Source organism: Bos taurus, chromosome 11 (genome assembly GCF_002263795.3).
Source record: "Bos taurus isolate L1 Dominette 01449 registration number 42190680 breed Hereford chromosome 11, ARS-UCD2.0, whole genome shotgun sequence".
NCBI classification, from domain to species: domain Eukaryota; kingdom Metazoa; phylum Chordata; class Mammalia; order Artiodactyla; family Bovidae; genus Bos; species Bos taurus.
This window is the reverse complement of record NC_037338.1, coordinates 67,746,100-67,767,981: the sequence shown is the minus strand read 5'-3', so window position 1 is coordinate 67,767,981 and position 21,882 is coordinate 67,746,100. Positions and strand designations below refer to the sequence as shown.

The 21,882-nt window shown below is 39.9% G+C and overlaps 1 protein-coding gene across 3 annotated transcripts in view; it reads left to right on the top strand.

The window, feature by feature from the left end:
• Positions 1 to 21,882, top strand: part of GFPT1 (glutamine--fructose-6-phosphate transaminase 1) — a 75,884-nt gene that overhangs the window by 10,133 nt on the left and 43,869 nt on the right. Inside the window, exons 1-4 of one of the 3 annotated variants that reach the window (XM_059891002.1) lie at positions 1,234 to 1,423; positions 11,639 to 11,746; positions 13,984 to 14,091; positions 19,824 to 19,949. In XM_059891002.1, coding sequence (XP_059746985.1) covers positions 1,417 to 1,423; positions 11,639 to 11,746; positions 13,984 to 14,091; positions 19,824 to 19,949 — 349 coding nt within the window. In that variant the 5' untranslated portion in view covers positions 1,234 to 1,416. 3 annotated transcript variants of the gene reach the window in all.

Here is a 21,882-nt window from a genome sequence, read left to right as displayed (position 1 = left end):
ATCCGGCAGCTCAAAGAATGAGAGGTTAATGAATAGGCTTAAGTCTCTCTGGGGAAGACAAAAAGGGTTTTCCCCAAGAAGCAGTACTTAGGCAGAGATGGGCTGGGGATTCCCTGAAGGTTAACTAATACATGCAAAAGATTGAGGATGTTGAGAAACTGCCCAGTTGAGAAACTACCTGTTCAGAGTGTAAAGGACTGAAAGGTAGAGTAGGAAGACATCAGTAGTGCGAGAGACGTGGAGTCAGAATATCATGTGGTATTCTGTATATAACACAAATTTTACTTGATTCTAGTCTTGGCCATTAATTGAGTTATGATAGCACTCTACGTTTGATCAAAGATAGCATTTAAATCTTCTTAAAGCAAATGCTCAGGTAGTAAATTTTCAGAAACATCGTCTCTCTCTGATTAAGTCTCTCTTGGCAGGAATGGTGCATTAATTCATAGAATTAATCATTCATGAGCCCAAGCTAAGGCTGTCAAATCTAGGCAATTCCTACACTCCTCTCCTGTTGGCCATTCGAAGTCTGGGCCAGCAGAGTTTCTTAAACCCGAGCACATAGTATTGGATAGTTGAACCTTACAGTCAGCCCCTCCGCCTCTGCAAAAAACGGGGTTATGCGGTGGGTATGGGGAGCAGAGGTTTTAGAGGCCACGCGTATGACTTAGAGCTTAAGCTGGGACCTGAATCTCCTGTCACCAGAAAGACTGGCCGAACCTGAATACTGCCTTTCTCCCCTCCCCTCACTCAATCCTGTGCAATTTCTCATCAGTCTTCTGTCCTTTTCCCTTCCTGACTTGTTGGTCCCCCAGGTTAAGGCCGCCTGTTCTCTTCCTCCTCCTCCTCCGCTCGATGGGGTGCTGGGTCTTGGGGCCTTGGGCTACACGAGGCGAACAACGCACGCTATTTGCTTTGCTAACAAGTCCATCCTCTTTACTGATCCTTTCGTCGTTCCCTGCCAGCCGCCGTGTTCCTTATTCCCCGCAGGGCAGTGCCTAGCGCTGCTCGCCCCCGGGGCGGGCGTCTCCAGGAACCTCAAGCGGATACGGCCACGAACCGGTGCCACGTCTCCGCCGCCAGCAGGCCAGGGCCTGCGTGGGCTCGGGGGCGGGGCGGGGCGGGGCGGTGCGAGGAGGCGGGACCTGCGCGTGAGCGGCGCGGGCGCGGCCCAATGGGACCTGCGGGCGGCGGCGGCGGCGGCGCGGTGCGCGCCGGGGGGCGGGGCCCCGCGGCAGTTGCTGGCAAGCCCGGGAGGCCGAGACCGCTGTCGTTGCCTCCGCCGTCGCATCCCCTGAGGGAGTCGTGTCGGCGCCCCCTTGGTCCCCAAGCTCGCGGGTTGCCCTACAGGCTCGTGTACGCTCCCGGACTCGCCAGCCGCTCGCCATTCGCCTTGCCAACCGTGCCTCCTGCAGCATGTGTGGTAAGGGGGCCGCGGGCGGGGGGCGTGTTGCGGGGCGGTGCTGGGGTGCCGTGCGGGCGCCGTTGAGGCCGGTGGCGCCGGCGGGAGCGGGGAGCGGGAGTGTGGAGGGTGCGAAATCTGGGTGTTGGGCCGGGGGCGTCCCGCGGTGGCTGAGGCTGCTGGGGGAAGGGGAGCTGGAGTGTGGAGGGGTGGACCTGGGAGGGCACCTGAGAGGAGGGCGGGCCTTAGAGGGGATCTGGGGGGCGAATGGGGGCTTTGCGAAAAGAAGAGAAATAGGAGGGAAAAGCAGTGTCTTGTATTGGAAAAGGGGCGAGGGCTGAGGGAACTGAGGTGTGGAGGGGAGTGAATTCAAAAGAGTCCAGGTGAGTGAGGCAACCTGTGGAACATCAGGTGAGGTCTCTTGAATTTATCTCGCATGTTTCTAGGATTTATCCTTTAAAAAATACTTAATTTTAGTTTCTTTCTTTCGGGCACGCCCAGCAGAAAATAGAACTATAACTAGAACTACGATAATGACATTATGCATGATCTTACTTCCTGCCTACCCCCCCGCCCCGCCCCCTGCCCCCGACTCAGCAGAACCCAATGCTGATCAATACCTTTGCGAATGGGCCCGGAAGTGGCCGTGGAGAGAGATCGTACTTCATTTATCCCTTGAGTGTGCTTCCATTTGAAACACTTACTTATGAGAAATATTGGCCTACATTTAATGAATGTGTTACCTAGAACAGCTAAAACCTGAAGTTAGGCTCTTCTATTACATGATTTGAGACTTAGTCATTTTAATAGTAACCTGAAAGTGTTGTGAATTAAAAGGGGCTTCCCAGGTGGCGCTAGTGGTAAAGAAACGACCGGCCAATGCAGGAGATGTAAGGAGACGCAGGATCGTACCCTGGGTCGGGAAGATTCCCCAGGAGGAGGGTATGGCAACCCACTCTAGTATTCTTGCCTGGGGAATACAAAGGACAGAGGAGCCTGGCGGGCTACAGTTTGTAGGGTCTCAGAGTCGGACACGACTGAAGTGACTTAGGACGCACGCACAGTGAGTTCGAAAGGAATTGTCAGAATTGTATCTGAAATGACTAATATGCTCTAAAATTGGTACTAACTTGGCTATTGTAAACAAAAAGAATTGAATTCTTACCTTCCTTATTGAAATTTACAACAACTTTACCCCTGGAAGATAAACACCTTTTAAGGGAATTATGATTGCAATAGAATTGAAGCTACCTGGGAAAGTTATTCTTTGTAGCCGTTTTCAAGAACTGAGCAGGAGGTAGCTGGTGCGGATTAGTGTCTCTTTTTCTTGTATTTAACTTAATGCTAATTTCAGCTTCTAAAATGAAGATCAGATTTAAATTTAGAGTAGACTAAAAAAACTGCACAAAAAACAAACAACTATAAATAGCTTGCTGAAATTATTTGGAAGAGTGGACTTTAGAATCAGTTATACTTTTGCTGTGTCTCAGGGTAGCAGAATGGTTTTCCGAAAGACATAATTTAGTTTGGAGCTGGCCCCCAAACTAAAGGGGGTCCCCAGGGTGCTTGGTTTGGTAATTAAGTGTTTCTAAGTGATGAAGCATTCACCTAGTCAAGTACCTGGCTTTCTGGTTGCAGATCATTTCTTATCTTGTTCCAGGAAAAAGGAAGTAAAAAATAGATTAGTATAAAAGAAAACATAAGATCTGGTTTAGAAAACGTTCAGATAAGAGTGGAGGTTCAGATTTTAGGGTGGAGATTAAATGTTAGACATTTTCACACAGCCAGCATCCCCATTCCACCGTGTTTTACTACTGAGGAAACAGGTGACGGAGCAAGAAATAAAAAACTAGTATTTGAGGCATTTCGAAGGTCCTGCTCTTAACCTGGATCAGAGTTTTACATGATTCCAGGAATATCCAGAGTTTATCTTCTCTTTGGTGTATGGTTCTGAAAGTTAACTGTTAAGACAAGATTTGTCTTTGTTTTCTTCCCACTTATTAATTATTGAAATAGAATTTCTAGGCAGAGGAACTGAGTGGAGATGAGATTAGATGGGAAAATTTAGAGGTTTACTTTGTGAATACCTGCTGCTTGTTAAAGGTTTTCTAAATGATTATTTGATTTCAACATTGCAGAATATTGAAACAGAAGAATGAGGGTAGCAATTCTTTTTTGATAGCTTTTTCCAATCAGAAATACTGGTAAAACTGTTATTTATCAGATTGTATTGGGATGTTAGTAAGTGTTACTGAGGGGAAAAAAGATTTTATGGTCAAATAAACTTAAGAAGCAAATTTAAACAATACTGAACTGGCCTTTTTTTTTTTTTTTTCAGTTTTTTAATTGCAGGATTTATTGGAACGTTTCATGTGCCAATAAGCATTAAGAACCTTTGTCTTCCTCTTATTCTTGATTCTTCGGAATGCACTTTGTCCTTTATAATCTGTTTTACCTTTGGCTTCAGTGAGAGAGTCAATTCACTTAAACTTCACACAGCTCTTAACAGATTTTGCTGCATTTTTTTTTTACATAAGTATGGGATTATACGTTTTTGCTTCAGTGGTATATATAAGCGACATTTTCGTAGATGAGATTGTATTTAAAAGCAGTTAGAGAGCCGCAATTAAAAAATATTCTGAAATGAATCCTTAAAAATTGTTTTGTAATTATACTGTGTAATGGCTGTGGGGCTATTTAAGTGATGCTGAGACTGGCTTCTATGATAAATCATAAAATTAGTTATATTGCCATATTCTTAAACATACCGAGTATGAAGTAGAAGTGAAAGAAAAGAATTATCGCTTAATGAGCATTTTCTCAGTTGTGTTCCCTGGAAAAGGAAAAGTTAACAGGTTCTGGTAATGAGCAGTATAAGGTGGGAGTTTTGTAACAGATAAGTTTGGGTAATTCTGCTTTTGGAGATTCTCAATTAGCAAGTTTAAAGTTTTTAGGAAGTTCTACAAATAAAACTGTTAACTTTGTTTAACCCAGTATTTCTTAAACCTTTAATTATGGAGACTTTCTTTTACTGTATGCCTACTTAGCATCCTGCAATATAGTGTTCTCTTTCTGTGGTTTGAGAATTTTTGACTGTACATTTTAGGTGCCTAGAAAGTACTAGAAGGTATTTGATATGTATGTATAACTGAGTCACTTTGATGTACATCAGAAATTAACACACCATTATAAAGCAACTATACTTCAATAACAAAATATTGGTAAAAGAAAAGAAATTTTAAGTGATCTCTTTGTACTTGGCACTCTGCCCTTAGGAGAGACGACTAGAACAAGGGAATTGCCTTCAAGGAATTGCTGTCTGATTGAAAGGAACAGTAAATACACGTGCAACAGGTGTGGGTGATAACACAGTCCTTGTTCATTGCCATGTTTAAGATTTTGAGTGAAATGAATAGAAATTCAGAGACTGGTTAGGCCAGGAATGTTCCAGATGACAGGATAGGACTCTTGGTGAGGACTGCTGCCAGCTGGTAAAGAACTAGTGCATTGTGAGAGACACCACTGATGACACATTTTACCAAACAATGTATGAAGTCAGAAATAATAAATTAAGAAGCACTACCAGTGGGTTTGAAAGAAGAAGTTGAAGTACCAGGAAAAGAGGCCAAAGAATAGTAGTTAGAGGCACAAACGTTCTAAAGTGGTATATTGCCTTAGTAGAAAGTCTGTAAGAGTAGAAAAAGGTCATTCATGTTTAATACTGCCGAGAGAGATTAATTGCATTTGGCTATAAAGAAATCATTAGAGAAGTTACACATATGAAGGTAGAAGAATTTAAGTTTGTGTTCAGGAAGAGAGCATGTATACCAACAAGAGAGACAATATTGTGAAACTGAAGTCCCTGGTAGAGTTGAAAAATTGATTTCCAACATGTAAGCTATGAAATTAAAACCAGGTGTTAACTGGTTGATTCATACCCTAAGCATTGTCTCTAAATTGACTGAAAGTTGAGCTAGATCATTAGATAATGAAAACTCAACCCACTGTTGTGTAGGACAGGGATGCCTGGTGTGCTGCAGTCCATGGGATTGCAAAGAGTCAGACACAACTGAGCTACTGAACTGAACTGTTGTGTAGGATCCTCCTAATATTTTGATGTTAACAAAAAGTTCTGTATTTATAAAATCAAGGACTCACTTATCAAGACAAGTAGGAGAGGTTTGTTCAAGTAGGAGAGGTTGGTTCATGGAATAGTGTGTAGAATATCTTTCTCTATTTTGAGTTTATAAGGAAGGATAAGAGAGGTATAGAGTATTATACCCTTAAGATGAAGAAGAAGGCTTCAGTTCTACAAAGAATCTACCAGAAATGAGAAAGAAGCTGGAAAGAGAGAAATGAGGATTTAAGAGTTAGTCTAGATTCTAGACTTTAGCATAATATCTGGGGGTGATTTGAAAGTTAGACAAACAGTGAATTAGCAGAACTGGTCAGCAGTTGGGAGGGTCTCTAGGAAAGTAGACCTCAGATGGATGGATGACCTGAAATGGATGGATTTCACTGTAGGAGTGCTCAGGGACACAGGTGAGAGCATAATGGGCCCAGAGGGGCTGACTTGGCAAGATGATGAAAAACTGTGGTCTGATGTGTGATTGATCAGAGAGAAGCAGGAGAGATGGAATGTTGGAATGTGTGTAAGCAAGGAATGCATGCTTTTTCTCAGGAAAGATGAAGACAAAGGTAGACTGTGAGGGAGTGTATAATTAGTGATGTCAGGGTTTAAAACACAGCTTTGAGTTCCAGGGTGTTAAATACGCAAGAGAGAAGTGTTTTGGAGCTCCGTCCAGTGGCCACAAGTATTTACAACAAAGTAGGGGACAATTCAACCAGCATTTTGTAACTAGGAAAAAGATTTTGAACAGTTAAATAAAAAATGGGAATTTCTCTTGTGTCACTCCATATAATTTTTTCTTTGTGTTTTTGGGGTTGTAGAAAATGTTCTCTCAAATATTTCATCTTTTAGAGGAATCTTACCTATAGAATGTGCCTGCACAATTATAGTATTGACTGTGTTTTATGGCAAGTGTCCAGTTGTGTATAACTTTAATTGCAGAATTGTTTATAATTACAAAGAGTTAGGAAAGCCTCAATAAATAGGTAAATGGCTGGGTAAAAAATGAGAAGTCTATTATGATCTACTATTATTATCCAGCCATTAAATAGACTGGGGTGGATGTGTTGTACTGACATAAAAAGATCTCCAACATCTTAAGAGAAAAATACAGAACAATATGTGTATTATCACATTCATATGCTTTTAGAAAAACCTCTAAGACCATATACATCTGAGTTTATATATGTAGAAAAATTCATACCTGAAGGTTTGGTGCAATTTGTGTGGGGTTAATGGTAGTTATCTCTTGTATGGAGGTGGAAAAGAGATTTTTCACAATTTATTCTGTAGGATTTGTGTAATTTGAATCTTTAGTGATAATTTGTAAGTTGTTATAAGAATTGTAAAAAGGAAACAAATGACATTGTGGATGGATTGTTTCAGAAAATATAAAATTTGGAGAAGGGATTTGAACTCTTAATACTGATAAACTCTGATATCTAGGTTCTCATCAGAATATTGAAGCTGTCAAAGTGAGAAAATACGGAAGAGCAAAATTTCTTCCTGAAACTAATACAATATTGCAAGTTAATAATACCTCATATAAAGTAAAATTTTTTGTTCATAAGTACCTAAATTAAACCAGACATAGAAACAATAATGTGATTGGTCAGCTAAATTGCATTGTTTTCATTTCAGTACAGTTGAACAGTCTTTGCCTATAACTAGATTGCTTTTAACCAGGTGTGTCAAGTCTATGATCTAGGTCATGTCTGAATATCTTGTTAAGCAAGGCGCTTATAAGTGCTTTTATGTCACTGAATTTAAGTTGCCATTTTCTGAGAATGGTGCTTGTAGGTGCAGCCTCTTGCTTCAGTTAGGGATATATTTATTCCAGGTATATTACATTAACAAGAAATTTTCACTTTGGAAACATAAGCCGACTTGGCAGTAGAAAATCTCCTGTGCTCCATATAGCTACTACTGTTAGTGACATTGGAACAGTTACTGAAGAGCTGTGAAGAGTTGGTTTTTAGGCTTTTGTAGTTACCTTAAGCAGAACTGTTTATTGTGAGGTTTGACAAGACAAATACCAAAGACCTGAAGTAGGGATTGCTACTCTGTCGCTTTGAGTTATGAATACCTACCCTGTAAACGGCTGTAAATATGCTCTGCATGCCCAATTGGCAATTGTTTGCGGTTCTGTTTTCCCCAAGATTACAGATAACCCCCTAACCTGAACAAGTGGGCCAGCTGTGCTCTCAAGGGGCTGGTGTGTAAATCAACAGATTTATCCTCTTTATCTTTCATTTTCCTAATGCTGGATAACTAACTTTCTTCTCCCAGCTCTGATACTTTGATCTTAGAGAATTTTTCTATGTGTGTCGTCCTTTTAATCCTCTTAGTTTCTGCCTAGTTATGCAAGGAGAAATATCGCTCCTACTACTTCCTCTATTCTACATCTTCTTTTTTACTTTGTTCCAATAGTGAACCAAAACAATGACAGTAATGATTATTGGTAATAGTAGTGCTTCCTTTCTTGAGAGAAAGGCAGGTTTTGAATTGGAATTGATATATGGTATTTCATTGAATATAAGATGCCATTTATTGGGAAATGTACCATTTTTATATGGACCACAAAGAAAGAAAATATGAATGTCTTGAAATCAGTGTTGTCAGTATCTAAAGGCCTAGAAATTGTTATGAGAATACTTTCAGAGTATCATAGGCTAAGCGATATAGTTGTCTTTACCGTAAAGCTGCGATGAATCTTAGTATTGCTAATAGGGAATCAACAGACAATATAAAAAACATACATACTTACGTGAAACTTCCCTGGCGGTCCAGTGGTTAACCCTCTGTGCTTCCATTGCCGGGCGCGGGTTCGATCTCAGGTTGGGTAACTAAGGTCCTGCACGCTGCAGTGAAGGCCAGAGATCCTGTGTGCTGCGACTAAGACCTGGCGCAGCCAGATAAATAAAAACCTTGTTTGTTTGGAGAGGGATATTGGTTTAGAGAATATTTCTCTTCCTATAAAATTGTACTCGGGATCTCAGGATCCATACAATGAACCAATGTAAACCAGGGAGATTGAAGTTAGGAAAAATATCAAAGTTGAATGTTGTTGAATTACATGTGTTGAAATTAGTGAATTTAGTATGACATCACTGTGAATTTTCTTTTAAAAAATGTATTGAATCTCTCTATAACTTGTCTTAAAAACAATGTTTTTGTCATTAACATTTAAATTGTTTTAAAAATTGGTATTTGATTATCATATTTCATCTTTAATTCTATGAATGTATTATTTTTTTACCATCAGAATTGCATTTCTTTAAGTGAACAAACCAAACAAAAACAAGAATGTAGCAACACAGAACAGAGTATATAAGGTATACAGAAGTAGAAATATAATGTTGTATGTGTATGTGTGTTAGTTGCTTAGTCGTGTCTGACTCTTTTCAACCCCATAGACTGCAGCCCACCAGGCCCCTCTGTCCATGGGATTCTCCAGGCAAGAACACTGTTGGGGGCGGGGAGGGGTTGCCATTTCCTTCTCCAAAAGGAACTATAGAAAGAAGGAAAGTGATGTCGCTCAGTCATGTCCGACTCTCTGTGACCACATGGACTGTAGCCTACCAGACTCCTCCATCCATGGAATTTTCCAGGCAAGAGTACTGGAGTGGTTGCCATTTCCTTCTCCGATAATGTTATATACATGCAACTTATTACCTCAATAAAAAAATAAATACCTCATAAATTATATTGAGGTAGAAAGAAATGCCTCAGTATTACCTCAATAAAAAAATAAATCTCAGGAAAAAGGAATTATATTTCTTTTATTTTTATTTGTAAAAAAATTTTGGCCATGTTTCACTGCACATAGGATCTTAGTTCCCCAACCATGGGTCGAGCCCACACATCCTTCATTAGAAGTGCAGAGTCTTAATCACTGGAACGCCAGGGAAGGAATTACATTTCTTAAGGGAGAGCTGATTTAGTAGTGAATTTTTCTGAATGTGTTGCATTATTGGGATTTGGACTTCTTTAAGGCTTTTGGAGAGTGAAAAAGTTGGCTTAAAGCTCAACATTCAGAAAACGAAAATCATGGCATCTGGTCCCATCACTTCATGGGAAATAGATGGGGAAACAGTGGAAACAGTGGCTGACTTTATTTTTCTGGGCTCCAAAATCACTGCAGATGGTGACTGCAGCCATGAAATTAAAAGACACTTACTCCTTGGAAGGAAAGTTATGACCAACCTAGATAGCATATTCAAAAGCCAGAGACATTACTTTGCCAACAAAGGTTCATCTAGTCAAGGCTATGGTTTTTCCAGTGGTCATGTATGGATGTGAGAGTTGGACTGTGAAGAAGGCTGAGCGCCGAAGAATGATGCTTTTGAACTGTGGTGTTGGAGAAGACTCTTGAGAGTCCCTTGGACTGCAAGGAGATCCAACCAGTCCATTCTGAAGGAGATCAGCCCTGGGATTTCTTTGGAAGGAATGATGCTAAAGCTGAAACTCCAGTACTTTGGCCACCTCATGTGAAGAGTTGACTCATTGGAAAAGACGCTGATGCTGGGAGGGATTGGGGGCAGGAGGAGAAGGAGACGACAGAGGATGAGATGGCTAGATGGCATCACTGACTCACTGGACGTGAGTCTGAGTGAACTCCAGGAGTTGGTGATGGGCAGGGAGGCCTGGCGTGCTGCGATTCATGAGGTCGCAAAGAGTCAGACACGACTGAGCGACTGATCTGATCTGATCTTATAGTTTGATTTTTCAGTTTTTATACATTTAAGCTATATTCTTGCTGGCCAAAGCACAATCATGGAAGACCTCAGAATATTTTCATGCTGCTATTCCTAAAATGTGGATTTCCTTTACCTGTGTTCTGTTGCCACTTTACTGGATCAGTTTATGTTGTTCAAGTCTCTGTTTATAGTTTTGCTTTTCGAAATGATTGCTCCTTTTCTATGAATTCTCAGTTCAGGTTCAGTCACTCAGTCGTGTCCGACTCTTTGCGACCCATGGACTGCAGCATGCTAGGTTTCCCTGTCCATCACCATCTCCTGAAGCCTACTCAAAATCATGTCCATCGAGTTGGTGATGCCATCCAACCATCTCATCCTCTGTCATCCCCTTCTCCTCCCGCCTTCTATCTTTCCAGCTTCAGGGTCTTTTCAAATGAGTCAGTTCATTGCATCAGGTGGCCAAAGTATTGGAGTTTCAGCTTCAACATCAGTCCTTCCAATGAATATTCAGGACTGATTTCCTTTAGGATAAACTGGTTGGATCTCCTTGCAGTCCAAGGGACTCTCAAGAGTCTTCTCCAACACCACAGTTCAAAAGCATCAATTCTTCGGTGCTCAGCTTTCTTTATAGGCCCACTCTTACATCCATACATGACTACTGGAAAAACCATAGCTTTGACTAGACGGACCTTTGTTGGCAAAGTAATGTCTCTGCTTTTTAATATGCTGTCTTGATTGGTTCTCAAGAGTGAGAATTCTCAAGAGTTAATAATATGTGTTACAGTTATTTGTCCTTTACTAGAGTCTGGTGAACAAGTGAGAAACCACTGCTTCTATGATGATTACATATTTTTTAAGCCTTTTTCTCTATGATTAAATGATTTAGATTGTGAGTATTCTTCACATCATTGTTATTTATAAGTTATTTATTCCTAAATGTGTTGATAGCATGGTCATTGAAAGTAAGAAAAATTATTCTGTGTTAAGTTTTGTAGGGTACATATGTTACTTAAAATATTTAGTTCAGAAAATGTTTTCCTTTAAAAATAATGCTCAGTGTATAGAACATAAATCCCAAATTTGTTGGTTAATTTTGAAAAATAAATTTTACTTGATAAAATGTCAATGATGAAGGTAAGTCACCAGTCTTACAAACTTCTTTGAAAAACTGAACATTTGTTTTGACATATTTGCTTCAGTCTTTTTTATATGTATAAGAATTGAAAAAGTTTCACTGCCTTTGAACAGTTTGAAGTGAAGATTTCTTTTGTTTTCAAAGATGGACTCAAGCTTCACCTTTTTTGCACATCTTATACATTATTATGCAAATTAGGGTTTTGGTCATAACTATGCCAATTTTGATTCTCTAGTCAGAATTTTCTATTAATTAAATTTGTTTATTTGCAGGTATATTTGCTTACTTAAACTACCATGTTCCTCGCACAAGACGAGAAATTTTGGAGACGCTAATCAAAGGCCTTCAGCGACTGGAGTACAGAGGATACGATTCTGCTGGTATTTCCTTTAAAAAATATTACGGGTGTTGCATGATTCTTGACTCTCAATAAAAAGGGTTTTTTGTTTTCAGTTCCTAGACTTTTTATAATATCCATTTTGTTGTTTCTGGTAAATCTAAAATCTGAAGAATTTTTGTTTTTTATCATATTTAAGGGTTGTTCATTCAGTTTCAACAACATTACCATTTATGTAGAGAATTGCTTCTTATGGGTCTCTTCTTGTGCTAAGAATGTTACTGTAAAAACAAGTTACTGGGGCCATTTTCATTATAGAACAGAGTTTTTGAAGGCTTTACTCTCTAAAATTTTTTTTCTTTCCAATATCTTTTAATTTCTTTTTCTCCATGGATTCCTTGCTTCTGGCGTGTGATCTTGCCCAAGATTCTGTCTTACATAAATGACAAAGCAAAGAAAAATAACTTTTTGTCAACTTTATGTTCTACTCCAACTCCTTCCCTTAATCATATTGGGGTTCCCAAGACCATCTCCAGTTTCACTGATTCCTTCAGAGCATTCAGCATATAATTGTACTCATGGCTATAGTTTATTATAGCAAAAGAATAAAAAGCAAAATTAACAAAGAGAGAAGGTGCGTGGGGCGAAGTCTGGAGGAAGCCAGGCATAGGCTTCAGAATTCTCTCCCTGTGGAGTCCCCACACGTGCTTGATTCCCCCAGCGAGTTGGACAACATGTGTAAAATGTGTACCAGGGAAGCTCATTACTAACTCTGTGCTCAAGATTGTCACTGTGGGCTGGTTATGTAGATACCTGGTGCCTAACATGTACCAACATTGCAGGCTCTTAGAAGGGAAGTGGATGTTCAGCATAAGCCACATTGTTTGCTCCAATGGTATAGGTGCAATAAGCCATTCTTAATCAGTTAACCTGGTGGGGGCCAGCTTTGCAAGCAAGCCTTTCTAAGATAGCGGTCTTGGGCCTACCATATTAACTCTTTACACTCAACATTGCCCTATGTAATGGGCGTTTATCTTCCTTGACTCTTCCTCAGCTAATGGAAAGTCAATTCCTCAACTCTTTGTTCTTCAAATTCTCTCTCTCCTTCACCTCTGACAACATATCTTCTCATTCTCTTCCTAACTTGCTGATTATTTCTTTTTTGTCTGCTTTGGAGGCTGCTTTTCTTTCACCTATTACTTATTTTAATGTTCCTCAAGATATTGGGTTGGCCAAAAAGTTCATTTGAATTTTTCCATAACATCCTGTGGAAAAACCCGAATGAACTTTTTGACTTACTCAGTGTTTTCCTGAGTCCTCTTTCCTTATTTTGTATCTTTGTGCGTGAGCTCTGACTTCATCAGCCTCCTGTATGTTGGTGACTTACAATCCATATGTATTTCCCATGTTGCACACCTGTTTTTCCGGCTACTTCTTAGAAATTTTTCCCTGGACAAACCACGATATTGTAAACCTTGCATGCTCAGAATTGAACTGAATACATTCCAGTTCTCATCCGTGTCTCACTCTATCCTTTCTCTCTTCCTTTTGCCAACAGCCAGTCATTCAGCAAGTCCTTTGAGCCTGGGAGTTGCTTTCTCTCGTTACCTTCAGTCAGTTCTGCTTTTCAGTACACCCATCACTTCATGACCATTGTGTAGCTCAGGCCTTCCTCATTTTTGCTTTGCTGTAACTGTAACTTCTGACAGCAGGTTTCTTCTTCCCTGTTTCTCTCCTCCAGCTTTTGCACTGTTTTCAAAGAGTTTTCTAAACTTCTTTGCCGTGTCATTTCTCTGCTTGAAACAACTCAGTGGTTTTCCAGTACCTCTAGAGTAACTTTTTCAAATTCTGTAGGAACTTTAGTAGAATCTTGAGAGCTGTGTGTCCTGGCATCCCTTCCTTACCCTGCTTCTGAGGTGGTGCCAGTCTTCTCTGTATCTCCATTGTGCTGCAGTCGCAACCTGTAGCACTTTTATTCTAGTCACATGACTTTTATTATATTAAAACCACACTGTATGGTAATTATTTTTTCCTTGTCTGTCTTCTCAATAGACTGTTGAGAAATTTGAGAACAGGAATTGAATTTTCTTCATTTTTATCTCTAGTGGCTATCATGGTTCTTGACATATAGTACGTTTTCAGTAAATTTTGAATTGATAAGTAAATGAATTAATTAGATGAAAAAAATTTATTTTTCACTTACAAGTTCTGCCTTTCAGTCATAGTTTCTAAGTAGTAGCCAATTTCTAAATCTTGCTTTTCTACCTCTGGATGATTCAGGTGTGGGAATTGACGGAGGCAATGATAAAGATTGGGAAGCCAATGCCTGCAAAATCCAGCTCATTAAGAAGAAAGGAAAAGTTAAGGCACTGGATGAAGAAGTTCACAGTAATGTACTTAGTTTGTTTTTTGTCCCCCCTCCTCTTTTCTTCCTTCTCCCTTCCTTACCAAATTATTTTTCCTCCCATATTTTGGGGCCCATTTTAAGAATGGTGATTCTTAAAGTTGAAGGGAGGGAAGAAAAGTAGTTTTGATACTGTTTGTACTGCTTTTAATGTACCTTTGTTGCAGAAATATTATTAACTGGGGAGGGAAATAGCCATCATTCCTGAGGAAGGGCCTTTCATAAGACAAAAGGTATTTTTAGTAGTGCCCTTACTCATGTGGCTTCACTTGGTGCTTGTCTTCACTTTGGACTAAAATGCTGAGTTTGGATATATCATCAGTCTGGATGTTGTACCTTTTAGTAGGTCTGATACAATCAGGTAACTATCATATTTTTACCTCGTGATTTTCTTACTCCCCGAGCATAAAGTAGTTGCCAGAGATACATATTCCATCATACAGAGTGTACTTTACAGTATTTATTCATTATTTTGTGTTTATACATTTTATTTTTTCACAGAAAACTTGAAAACAAAGCAAATACTTTGAAGTAAATTGATTGAAAAAACATATAAAAAAATCCTCCACAAAACCCAGGAAACAGTAGGTTGTTTATATACCTGCTGAAATGGATGCCATCGTTATCATTGTAAAGGGGTACAGGTGAAAGAGGAGAACAATGGATTTACTCATCTTTAATTTTTGCATAAGCCAGACATTCAGCTTCATGGTACAATTGATGCTTGAACAACATGGGTATGAACTGTGCAGGTTCATTTATATGGAGATTTTTTTTTTTCCCCTGTAGTAAATACTACACTGCTACACCATCCATGGTTGGTTAAACCTGTGGATGTGGAACCTTGGATCCAGAAGCTGGCTATAAGTTACATGTAGGTTTTTGACTGCTCAGTGAGTCAGCACCCCTAACCCCCTGTGTTGTTCAAGGGTCAACTGTACTTGTTCAACAAATTATGACAGTATTTATTTTGAATCTGTTATGGATAAGATTAGCTTGGAATAAAGCAGACACCCAAACAGCTACACTTCAAAAACTTGATTATAAATATTTGGTCTACTGTGTGTACTGCATCCTGTTTACCAGGTTGAATATAGTAGGTTTTATAGGAGAGAACAAACGGATTGGTTTAAGATTCAGAGGAGAGCTAGTTCCTACAAGTTGGGGAGGCTAAGTATATGTAAGGATTGGCTGCTAATTATATTGGGGCAGTGAAGGTGAGAGGGAGGACCTTCTGAGTAGATTAGCTTGGGTCAAAGTAAGAATAGGGAAGGCAAGTTTGATGGAATGGTAGATAGCTTTCAAAGCTGCATTGTTGGTCAGTGAGTATGGCAGGCTGGAAAGGAAGATAGTGACCAGAATCACCATCTTTGAATGTCGTCATATTGAAACATGTTCCCTCCTGCAGGAAAGTGATCTCTTTTCTGGAATGGTCACTTGCAGACAGAGCTGGAGAATTTGTACCTGATGAGTCCCTTGGGAGAGCAGTCTGGCACTGTCTAAATGGGAGATGCTTATCCCTTATGGCCAGGCACTTCCATTCGTGGGCGTGTACTCGAAAGAAACACTATGACAAGGAGACATGACAATTAGATGGCATTGCAGCAAAGTTTAGAAGCAACTTCAGTGTCCACCAGTGAGGGAATGGGAGAATAAGCTGTATGTGACAGTGAATGACCATATTTAGCTTCTGGAAGGTATGTACCAGCTCTGGCTCTGCTTTCTGAGAACCTAATATTGGAGTGAAAAAAAAAACACAAAACCTGTGGAAAGGTATGTACAGTATTGTGCTATTAAAAAGAAGAACACTATAATTTATAGCTGTATTAGCACAATGGAAGTTTGAAGGCACAGGTGGGAAAGCTCTTGTGACTCCTTTGGGGAGGAAAGGAATGAAGTAGGGTATAAAGGAGGCACCAATTGCATTTTTTTTTTTACATTTCAGGACTTAAATAGATCTAAAGCATAAATGGCTAGAAATTAACATTTGTTAATTTGGAGTGTGTTGTTTGGATATTTGTGGTGTTTATTTTGTTATTGCCAGTGTGTTAGTGTTTAACCTCTTAAGACAAAAGGGAAGGAAGACATCTCAAAGAAGGTCATTAGACTGGTTATTGGTAGCTTCTAACTTGGATAATACTTGCTGACATTTGTTGCTTTCTGTGTCCCAGACGCTTGACTGAATGCCTTCTGTGTAGTCCTCATTGTAACTGTGGAGTAGTTAAAATTATCTTCCTCATTTGCAGATGAGGAAATTGAAGCTCAGAGGAGCAGGTACTGACTTTAGATGGTGTCAACAGTAAAGCCAGTGAGGTTTGGGAGCAGAGGAAAGGCAGAAGAGGATTGCTATCCTAGATCATGACAACTAAAGATTTTTTTAGTATTTTATATCTTAAAGCTGTAAAACACAAATGATTATATTAATATGTTAACATTTGTTCTCTGGGTGTAGGTATTTAGGTATTTTGTTATTACCAGCACATTAAATATGTTTGGACTATTAAGAAAGGTGACATCTGAGAAAAGGTACCCAGGGGACAAAGAGCCTTGGGAGTGAATGCAGGGGGAAGAGAGAAGATGCAAGAAAGGAAGTGATTGAGGCATTCCAGCTCAGAAAGGTGGGTTTGGGTAGGGAGTTAGCCTTCGTAGGGGTTAAGGGCAAAAGAAAAGCTGATTTAAACAGTTATGAGGTGAAAGAAAGCTGAGTAAGGTAGAGATTGAGGGACTACATAGAATTGAGTCTTAAGGAGAGTGTAAAAGATGTCATGAACTGTTGGGGAATTGAATGAGCTCTCAGTTTAATTAATAAGGAACATGGGTACATGGCTTTAGAGTGGAGTAACAGCGAATAGAAACAGTCAGGATTGGAGCCATGATTAATCTATAAAACCTGAAATACTACTTGTGGGGAATTTGTGTATTGTTGTAGCAATGATTTTTTTCTTATTAGACCTTAAATAAAGTTCCTTTGGCAACAGTGTACTGCTGCTGCTGCTAAGTCACTTCAGTCGTGTCCAACTCTGTGCGACCCCATAGATGGCAGCCCAGCAGGCTCCGCCGTCCCTGGGATTCTCCAGGCAAGAACACTGGAGTGGGTTGCCATTTTCTTCTCCAATGCATGAAAATGAAAAGTGAAAGTGAAGTCACTCAGTCGTGCCCAACTCTTAACGACCCCATGGATTGGAGCCTACCAGGCTCCTCCACCCATGGGATTTTCCAGGCAAGAGTACTGGAGTGGGGTGCCATTGCCTTCTCCAACAGTGTACTAGATATGGTAATTACCTTGAATTTGAAATGGGTTCATTTTATAGACTCCTGTTATTTTCTCTGATGTACTTTGTCTTGCCAGTATGTGACGGGACATACTGCTTTCAGTTACAGTTAACCTTAATCTAAAAAAGCTAATTACGTGTTTTCATTGCTTGTATTGGCCTGTTAAGTAGTAATAAACGGTGATCCTTACTTTTCTGGAGGTCATTTATCAGGTTGCCTTAATTATTTAGAACACTGTTAAATCAGAAAAGACACTGACGATTTTTCTCCGTTGATTGATTGAGCTAGCCAACAAAAATTCGAGTATCTGCTCTATATAGCTTAATACTTAGAATTCAAAGATAATAAGACAAGCTCCTCCTTTTTGTAGAACTTAAATTCTGGTAGAAGCCAGGTTGACAACATGTCAAATGTTGTAATAGTACAGAAGAGTGTACACTGTGGTTTTAATCTTAGGCTCTGGAAGCAGCCAGTCTTGGCTTCAAATTCTATCTCTGCTTCCTATAGCCATGACCTAGGGCAGGTTTTGTGACCTTGTGAGCCTGTTTCTTCATCTATAAAATGGGGACAGTTATACCTAATAGTATGTAATCGAATTGTGAGGATTCAGTAACAGAATGAATATCTATTGAGTACCTGTTGTATACCAGCCATTGTTCTAGGCCCTGAGGACAGAGAAGAAGATAAGCAAAGTCCCTGCCCAGATGGAGCTTACTGTCCAGTGAGAGAGCCAGACAACAAATAAATACATAATATCAGGTAGAGATCAGTGCTATAAAGGACAAGTATGGTAGAGGTGACATTTGAGCAGAGATCATGTGATTGTCTGTATGAGGGAATTCTAGGAGGAGGGAACACCAAGTGCATAGATTGTGTGTGGGCTTGGCCTGCTTGCAGCTGGAAGTCAGTGGGGCTAAAGCTCAGTAAGTGAGGAGTAGAGTGCAGGAGATGAGGCTAGAGAGGAGGCTGATGGCTAGGGCACAGAGGGTCTTCAGAACAATGGATTTTGCTGTTTGTTGGGAAGCCATTGGAACATTTTGCATAGGAAGTAACGTGATCTAACTTCTGCTTTGGGTGGATCACTTTGGCTAGATTGTACAGAAGGAAGAGTGGACACAGGGCCACCATTTAGGATTCTGTTTAGTAGTCCAGTGTAGAGATGATGGTCAGAGTGATAGGAATAGAGTGAGGAGGTATCTGTAGTACCTCACACAAGATAAGTTCTCCATAAATGTTAGCTGCTGTTATTTGTAACAGGTGCATTGAGAGCTTTGAGGAGTGACTGGAGAGGGTTGGGAGATGAGGATGGAAAGGGGATGGAAAGGTAGGTGGGGGCCAAATGGTGAAGGGCCTTGTATATTGTGAAAAGGTGTTGGGGCTTTATCTTGTGAGAAAATAGTTTTTGAGTTGTGTGTTAGAATTTGAGAATCTACGTATAAATCCCTGACCAGGTTTAGGATGGTTCATATGGGTAACTAGGGATGCAAACCACATTTTAAGTAATTGGAAGTCTATTCAAGGATTTTAAGCATTGTTTCTTGATCAGATTTGTATTTTAGAATGACCTTTGATTAGCCAGGATAAAACCCACAAAGACAGTATATTAAACTGCATGGACTTTCCTGTTCAGACTTCTCAGCAGTTTGCTCTTAATTTCGACCTAATTTGATAAGCTTTGTTATTTGCTTCCTTAGCCAAATGAATTTTGTATGTAGGCAATTAAAAGGGGACATTCTTAGTATATACTAGAACTCTTTTTTTTTTTTCTTTCTTTCTTTCCCCTGGAAGAAGAAAAAAGAGTTCATAGGGAGAAGGAATTAGAGTACCTGCTTTTTAAAACAGAGGAGGAACACCAGCCTGTAACCTCATGCTTTCATAGTATTGCTTTGTTCTCAAGGACTGTTCTTTGATTTTGGAAACTTCATAATTGCAGTTTATGGTGTGAGATACAGGCCACTCACTGGGGACCAAAGACATTGTGGTCATAAGGTTGTGTGGCACTGAGAAAACGAATTTTTCTTAACATGATACTAATTAAAATGATACTAATTTTTTTTCAAAGAAAGGATTAAATAAGATTTTTAAAGATCATATTAACTCTTTTTGACCATAAGTTTGAAAATTTTCAAATTTGTAGAAAAATTGAAAGAATAGTACATTAATCATCCATATACTTCATCTATTTTTACCAGTTGTCAACATTTTGTCATATTTGCTTTATCTCTTTGTACACACTTTTGGGGTTGTTATTGGAACCATTTACCCTAAATATTTCAGCTGCATTAACTCCTCTAAGTCTTTTAATTACTGTTTGAACAAGCCTGATCTTCAGTTTTAATAATTGTATATTCCAGGTGTAAGACTGTAATAATTTAAATACAGCTTATAGCATTATCACTACAGTTTGATTTAATATTGGAATTTTTTATTTTATCTTCTTCAGAACAACAAGATATGGATTTGGATATAGAATTTGATGTACACCTTGGAATAGCTCATACCCGTTGGGCAACGCATGGTGAACCGAATCCTGTCAATAGCCACCCCCAGCGGTCTGATAAAAATAATGGTATGGACGGATTGTACACACTTTGGAATGTTTGTGTTTTGGAAGCCAGTAGGTAGCACATAGATACATATATCACAGATAACTGGATATCATAGCAATTAATCTGTAATTATGTAAGAGTGTGTTTCTAAAAAGTAAGGACCTAGCAGATTGATTTGTCTCCTAAGAGACTTCTCCTTTTCTCTCCTTTCTTCCTTGCAGTTTACTCTGTTATTTGTACTATTGAGTTTCCTACAGTCTAAATCTTGCTAATGGCATGCATCCTGTGGTGTTATTTCACATGATTCATGATTCTCTGTGTCTAAATACTTTGATAAAGAGAAGCTTCTCCATGTTAACAGTTTGATTGCCCAGATGTACAGATTGTCTAGGAAAGGCAAGATAAATGTTTAATTTTTCCCCCGTTATTTACCATTTTTCAAATGAAGTGGTTCTAATGGTCCAAGATGAACAGATTTTTTCGTTGTTATTATAAATTCATGGATTTAAAATATTTTGTTTCAAAACACTGAAGTAGTTATCTATATTGATGCACAAAATTTTGCATCTTTAGTCACTGGGAGCTTCTTCAGGTTGACTCCTGAGTACTTTTGATGTGATCCAAGTAGGTCCAGTAGTCTTTGTTATTTTGGTAGTTGAAGATATGCAGGTTTTTCTAATCCTGCCCCAAACTTGAAATCAGCCAGTTCTCTAAAGAACCCTAGTTCCTTTCAGTGGAAACAATAAAGACTCTAAGCCTGGGTATCACAGTGGCTGTGGGGGTGGATGTGGAGCAGATGCTGGAAGTAAGGATACCACTTACAGTGAGAGGGGTACTGCCATACAGTGAGAGCTGCGGCCTGAGGGAGTGGGCGTGGCAACCACAGAAACACAGCACTGTCTGTCCCCTCTTCTCCTGGGGCCTTGTTACTCCCCTCTGCCAGCTGCGGTGGGTGAGTACCTTTGCTGCAGGAAAAGGAGAAGGAAAGCATTGAAGAAGACCACCAAAGGAATAGTAGAAACCCTGTCTTTCATAACTCCTGGGACACATAGTCTTCTAGCAGTGTTAATGGTGGGAGCAGCAATAGCAACAGCATCAGTAACCTAGACAGGGCCAGTGGGCTTGAAAGCAGCTTAAACCACCTCGTCGCCAGTCCAGCCCACAGCATCCCCAGCCTGTGCCGAGCAGTCCATGCTGTGCCAAGGCCCTTACTTCCACATCAGCCAGACCCTGGAGGAGGCCCACTTTCATAGCCAACAGCACTGAGAATGGCTTCCCATGTGGTGTGCTGGCAGTTTCTTGCCTTCTGTGAAGGAACAGTTCTGTGCATGTTTGATATTTCAACTTATAGTGTTTTAAAAAGTTGCGCAAAAAAATGCTTGTTGGTTTTTCAATCAGTATTTGAAATAACAGGTTAATAGGGGTTGCTAAGAGTTGGACATGACTGAGCGACGTCACTTTCACTTTCACTTTTCAGAAGGAAATGGCAACCCACTCCAGTGTTCTCGCCTAGAGAATCCCAGGGACGGGGGAGCCTGATGGGCTTCCGTCTATGGGGTCGCACAGAGTCCGACACGACTGAAGCGACGTAGCAGCAGCAGCAGGCAGTTGTTTACTTGTGGTTTTGCTGCACTATTATGATTTCAGAAAGATTTTGAAGCAGTTTTTTATAGGATGCTTTTGAATGTGGGTATCAGGGTAACCATAGGAAGAAATCTCATCTGCATGTTGAATCCATAGTTTGTCCAGTTCAGATTGGTTTCTATATAGACCTGTAAGTTAGAAATTCTACTTTATGTAAAAAAGGACTTTAAAAAATGTGAGCGCTTTAATTTTTAAAGTTCAGTACACTAGAAAATGGGGTGCTTCCCAGGTAGTGCTAGTGGTAAAGAACTCACCTGCCAATGCAGATAGACGTAAGAGACATGGGTTCGATCCCTGGATGGGGAAGAT